The 6680-nt window shown below is 33.0% G+C and overlaps 1 protein-coding gene across 1 annotated transcript; it reads left to right on the top strand.

Moving 5' to 3' along the window:
• The first annotated feature begins 921 nt into the window (after nucleotides 1-921).
• Nucleotides 922-5792, top strand: LOC133323987 (cardio acceleratory peptide 2b-like). Its single transcript, XM_061532887.1, has 3 exons — nucleotides 922-946; nucleotides 4669-4845; nucleotides 5563-5792. Exons 1-3 carry the CDS (start codon nucleotides 922-924, stop codon nucleotides 5790-5792), a joined length of 432 nt encoding a protein of 143 aa, XP_061388871.1.
• The last annotated feature ends 888 nt before the right edge of the window (nucleotides 5793-6680 follow it).

Raw genomic sequence — 6680 nt, 5'->3', positions numbered from 1 at the left:
CCTTTAGATACAATTTCATTTTGTCCAGTTTAATTCCATTGCTGTCATTCATTGTTCACGGCTGCACTTTAATTAGTTCAGGTAAATATGCGAGGCCATATTTACCGTTAGATGCACAATGTGCAAGGATCTATCTTTGCACTAATGTGTTTGTTCACTTGTCCTGTGTGTGTGGCTGTTTGTCTGTCAAGCAAAACAAAATAGTTAATGCCTTGAAGCAGTGAATGTATCAATTACTCTTTGCTGTAGTTCCTGCGAACAAGATGGACAATAACAAGAACAATGTTGATGACGATGCCGCTGTTGCTGCACCTCTATGACGAAATATGCCAACGAGCTTAGAAACATTTATTCTAATCTTCTTAAATATACATTACGTGTCATTTTAGTCAATTATTGGGTTTCTTTATTAGTACCAGGGATCATTGAAAAAATATTAGGTGGCGATGCTGACAATGATGATAGATTTGAGGGTGAAGGAAAGGTTGCTATTTTCATGTTAAGAAGAAGGAGATATTATGAGCTTGTTTATAGCGAATCGAAAGTATTCTGACTCAATATTCCATAGAATTTATTTGTTATATTTGTGGAGGAGATATTCAGATTTTTTAATTTAATAATACTAGGACCTGAAACATCCTTTGCATTTAAGAGAAATTTGCTACCTATCTAATGGTATGGTGAACGCCCACGTATCCTTTTAGAAGTTATGGCCAATACAATATGACATTGTGGCCAATGAGAATATCGTACGGTTTTCCCCTATTTTTTATTTAATAGGAGGAGAAAAATATACGTCCCTGTAGTACTAGGACGTGCAAAAACATAAAATGATTTTTTCGCTTAATATCCACTTCGAAAGTTCCTCAAAATTGTTGGTGTCTCTTGATTGGCTTTCAAGTTAGATTTACATTGACATCTATGGCGCCTAAACAGTCAGATAAGGGTAATTATTTTCGAACTTCTTCATTAACATAAGGTTAAATATAAAGAACATAAAAGTTCCGTTCCAGAAACTGCAAGAATCTGGAAATGTTACAAGTTTTGCAACTTTTGACCCGAAACCAGTTCCTGAACTCACAAAACTAGAAAAACTTTAAACCAAATTTAAGAGAACACAAAGCAAAATGGCATTCTCTTTGTAAACATTTTACTCGAGAAATTTGGCCGAGTAAAAATGGTAACTAGGAAAGCCAACTTCTGATTGGATGTTGTGTTGATTTTGAAGTATTGCCACCTAATTTTGACATTTTTACTAGATTTTCATTCCAAAACTTTTAGTGTTATTTTTTACTCTGAGAGAGATTTTGACTTTATTCCCTTTTAATAGATTTACTATTACAAAGGCACTGAAACAGACCAAAAATTATTCTATCGATGAATGTCCAATTGGAAATTCCCTCAGAAATGTTGTCCTCTCTTTGCAAAGTTTCTCCGTTAGTAATACAGAAGAAAGTAATCTTTCTTTCCCATTTTTTTATTCCAACTATTTCGGAAATTTGTGTCGCGGCACAACTGTTTTCATGTCAATACACGACGTATTGAAGGTTCAAGACCAGGGATGGTCCTTGCGACGAATTTTTAGGTTATCGACTGTCAAAAAGGTGTAAACGTCGAAAACGTCATATACCTGTATAAAATGTAATAAATGTAGTAAACGTCATTTATTTGAATATCATTACCATATATAGGTATTTTGTAGAATATATATCATTTTTATATATATCTGACTATTCCTTATTGGAACTGATAAACAATTCCAAACTTTTTAGAGAAGAAAATTTTGAAATTTGATATGGATTTGAGTAAAGCATACGTAATTTCATAATTCATTAAAGGAAGCAGCTATTTTGTCAAAAACCTAATGGTTTTGAGTAGGTTTCCGGCGTTTCTGACGCATGTATTATACGTCGGATATGTAGGTCATTTACGTCACTGTTTCTGACGGACCATCTCTCTTCAAGTCAATGGGGCAATCTCTTGCGTCTTGAGGACCTATATACTCTCTAATGTCTATATCTATTGTCTTTAAGGGATCCTAGTTTATACGATAGCTATACACTCACAGAGAAACGTGTAAAAATTTGGAATGAATTGGGTTATTAGTTTTTGAGTTATCGTGCCCGCCATTCGTTTAGAGAAAAACGCGTTTAAAGTTTGAGAAATTCTTCAGCCGTCACTTGATGCTGACAAAATAAATCTGCTATATCTTCAAGAGTTATTGAGATGTTCACTTGAAATTTTGTAGGGACATTCTTGAAGTAGTGCAGATTCGAATTAAGTCAAAAACCTTTTTAACCCCGAGAATCGGGGCGGTCCCCTTAAGGACATTTATTGTTGCCGAGGTCCTAAAGATATTTCATTCAAATTATGAAGAAAAGCAAAAGTCGACTTTGCGATCTTCTCAAAGGTCAAAAGTCGACTTCGACTTTTCAATACAACAAGTCGATTAATCGATTAGTCGAAATTCGATTTACTTATGCCAATTTTAAATTCAAACGATTCCAATTTCAAACGATTCAAACAATTTCAAGTGATCCAATATTAATAATGATTGAACATTTCATTCAGCCACGTAGTAACAATTTTGTTATTCACATCGAGGCGTCCAAACCCTCACAAACTTAAGGTTAGATCTTATGAACATATGAACTTAATCATTCGATTAATATCCTATTCGAAAATTCCTCCGCAATGTTGGTCTCACTTGATTAATTTTCAGAGTCATCATCGACATCGATGGCGCCCTGTCTAAATCGACATTCGTAGAATTGTTTTCTGTTCAAGAATAAAATCCCTTAATGTGACCTTCAGTAAATATATTGAATTTTTTCAAAAAGAAAATTAAAATTTTAATTTGTCCCTCTGGTGGAGGATATTTAAAACACTTCTAAATTCGTACACATAAATACATATGTACTCATTGACATTCTGGCCACTTTGACTTACCACAAAAGTCTTCATATTTATTAGCATTTCCCATTCCATTCCAAAATTAATTTACATAACCTCACAAATATGTTCATGCTCAAGATGCTACAGGGACAGCTTAATATCAATTCCAACAAAATATAGACAAATCGCTGTGTTTGTTTCAACATTTATCGCCCCTGAGGAGTTATTGATTGTCATGGTTTAATAGTCAGTCCATCAACAACAAGTCAAAGCAACATGTTGTGGTGAAGACTGTGGTGGTGACAAAATTTATGGCAGGTCATCATGTGAATTTGCTTTTGGTGGCAGATGGATGGATTACAATGATGTAAATATGGACAGAGGACATGATTTTATTTGGACATAATACGGATTTGTTGTTGATGCTTTTTTGATAAAGTGTAGAGATCAACACCTATTATTGGTTGCCATTAGAAGTTAAAACCAAAGAATAATTTTGTCTAGCAAACAAAGGATATGTCAAGAAAAAGAGGAGAAAAGAATTAATGGCATATACACAGGTCATATGAATATTTTTTAACTACAAATATAATCTTCAACCTGGCTGAATACGATTTTCTTTACAGATTTTTTCCTCAACCTGGAATATATATAGAAAATTCATTCTTCAACCTTACTGAATATGATATTCATGAGAAAATTTTTTATTAAGTTTGGCTTAATATTTTTTCCATAAATACGTGATTCAGCCTAGCTGAATATCATATTCATAAGAAAATTTCCTTTTCAGGCAGACTGAATATTACTTCCTGTAGATAATTTCCTATTTAGCATGGCTGAATATACTTTTCATAAGAAATTTTTTATACAGCTTGGCTGAATATGCTTTTTTATAGAGAAGTTGCTATTCAGCCGGGAGAAATATGATTTTCAATGATAATTTTTCCTGCTTAGCCTAGTCGAATTCAGCTATGCTGAAAATAATTTTCATTCAAAAGTTCCCTATTCAGCGGGGCGAAATACAATTTTTCATATAAAATTCCCTATTCAGCCAGGCTAAATATGATTTTCATAAGAAATTTTAATATTCAGCCGGGCGGAATTTAATTTTCCCAGGAAAATTTACTATTCAGCCTGGCTGGATATGATTTTCATTCAAAAATTTACTATTCAGACGGGTGGAATATACTTTTCCGTAGAATATTTACTATTCAGCCAGGCTGAATATGATTTACATGAGAATTTTTCATACTTAGCCTGGCTGAATATGATTTTCATTCCAAAAAATCCCTATTCAGTTGTGCGGAATATAATTTTAACTGGAAAATTTACTATTCAGCTTGGCTGAATATAAATTTCTTACGAAAATTTTCTACTCAGCCTGGCTAAATAATGTTTTCTTTGGAAAATTTCCATTGGAGTTTGATTTTCTATACAGCAAATTGCCCATTTGGTCTTGCAAACAAAATTCCAAGAATTACACGAATTCGATTAAGAACTCCCATCATTGTTTTGCTTGGTTTTGTTTTTCTGGCAATGAAAAATATAGGAAGTTAACATGACAATTCACTTCCCATTCCATCGTAATGCCTTATACTTGAACATTGCGAATTGAATTTGAATATTTGATTTTAGATTTTTGTTTTTTATTTATCTTACAACACATTCTACACAAATATACATTCATACATATGTACATCTTTATATTTGCTTGTGTTTTTTTTTTAATATGTTTCTGTTTTTCTTTTCCATTTACTTCCCCCCCCAAAATAGAATTGGAACAAACAAAAAATCGACGAGCTGGTGGCACATCAGGCCTATATGCTTTTCCACGTGTTGGACGCAGTGATCCCAGCCTAACGATGGGTAATGTTCATAATTCGGAAGCGGAAACTGCTGCAGCGGCAGCATTTGATGCTCTCTATGCGGGTTCATTCGAAGACTATGAAGGTGAGTGAACGGGGGAATATTGATTTTTCTATAAATGATAGAGTATAAAGTGGGTGATTTAATGCCGGAAGAAGGTATTGACTTAAAGTTATGCACTTGTCCATAGAAGAATTGGAAGGATTCTATGGACTATAGAAGGACTACAGTAGGCCTATTATGTAACTTTTTAACAATATTCGACATCCTTTTTTTTACAACAATTTAATTTGTTTGTTTTGTTGTTTTTACAATAACAAAAGAAAATTAAACAATATCGAATGTTGTTAAAAGTTACAGAATAGGAAGATCTACAGATTTCCTTTTGTCTGTAGAGGACCTACAGGTCTTCTATTATCTATAGAAGACCTACGGGTCTTCTTTTGTCAATTGAAGACCAGAGGTCTTCTATTATCTTCTATTGTCTATAGAAGGCCCAGGTCTTCTTTTGGCTATAGAAGGAGACCTACATGTCTTCTATTGTCTATAGAAGACCTACAGTTCATCTATTGTCTATAGAAGACCTACAGGTCTTCTATTGTCAATTTTAGACCTACAGGTCTTCTGTTGTCTATAGAAGACCTACAGGACTTATTTTGCATACAGATGATCTACATGTCTTCTATTGTCCAATGAAGGCATACAGGTCTTCCTGTATGGAAGAGGCTAAATTTTTTTTATTTTTCCCGACGTTTTTTTTTTAAATATTTCCTAATATTTATTTTTATTTTTAACCCACAGAATTTCCCAAATCTGATCTAAAACGTGCCAGCCTTTTCAATGCTCCACGTGTTGGTCGCATGGATCCCGAAGTACGCAAATGGGCACGATTTTTGGCTATGCAACAATCTTTGGATAAGAGAGCTGGTCCTAGTGCCACAACTGGTGTTTGGTTTGGACCCCGCTTGGGTAAACGTAGTGTAGATGCCCAAAATATTGATAGCTCCAAGGGACAAAAGGAAGCATATTAAAATGGCGCCCAATAAAAAAAAGTTTTAAAGGAAGTAACTTTTAAAAACAAATTAACGATGACGACCCCCGGCAAAATTCACCAAATGGCTATGAGCGAAATGAAAACACACATAAATACATATTTACACAATATACAATACATTATATACAAAATTAAACAAATACACACAAAACACTAATATATATTTTTGTTGGAATATAAAGACTACTGAATCAAAAACAAATATTTAAAACCAAATTAAAGAAAAACAACAACAACTGAAGACGTGCATTCGTAATTTGCAAAGAGATCAATTTTTGAATTTTATTAGCAATTATTTATGAATATTATTATTACTGTTAGCCTTATTATTGACCCGCGCATTATATATTAAACACAAATCTAATTCCCTACGTATATATAACGGCAAGCGATTATTTAGAGTTTAGTCTTAAAAACCTTTAGCCTTAGTCTTTCGAGTTGATGTTTCCTCCTACAAACATAAACAAACACATGGGCTGGTGTGGGCTCTCATTTGATATCACAAAAAACAAGGACTGCCTTGAGCCGCCTTAAAATATGGTATCCAATGAAAGTCCTTACAAAAAACGTTTTTTTTATTCTAACTCTCAGCAAACATCAACTCAGCTATTAAGTAAAAAAAACATAAACAACCAATCTGAAATATTGAATTGTAAATATTATGGCTAAATTTGATATAGATGTATTCAAACGTATGTACTAAGTCATATTGTTACTAATCTTATACGTATACATATATAAATTTTACTATTTCAAAAACAAAACAAAAAATGCCACACATTAGTAAAAAAAGAAATCAAAACTGAAAACAAAAAATCAATAAAAAGAAATATACGATAAATCGCAAACTGAACTAACAAAAATA

Source organism: Musca vetustissima, unplaced genomic scaffold, assembly GCF_032173495.1.
Source record: "Musca vetustissima isolate MV318-11 ecotype Yass unplaced genomic scaffold, APGP_CSIRO_Mvet_v1 utg12113, whole genome shotgun sequence".
In the NCBI taxonomy this organism is placed as follows: domain Eukaryota; kingdom Metazoa; phylum Arthropoda; class Insecta; order Diptera; family Muscidae; genus Musca; species Musca vetustissima.
The sequence above is the reverse complement of the archived record's forward strand: the minus strand, read 5'-3'. Positions and strand labels throughout refer to the sequence as shown.

What these genes read in the sequence shown, in the direction of transcription:
- LOC133323987 (XM_061532887.1), top strand. Translation starts at nt 922, where the DNA reads ATGGCGCCTAAACAGTCAGATAAGG. An exon ending in GCCTAAACAGTCAGATAAGG is followed by an intron (nt 947 to 4,668) that starts GTAATTATTTTC and finishes CCCCCAAAATAG; the next exon opens with AATTGGAACAAACAAAAAAT. An exon ending in TTCATTCGAAGACTATGAAG is followed by an intron (nt 4,846 to 5,562) that starts GTGAGTGAACGG and finishes TTTAACCCACAG; the next exon opens with AATTTCCCAAATCTGATCTA.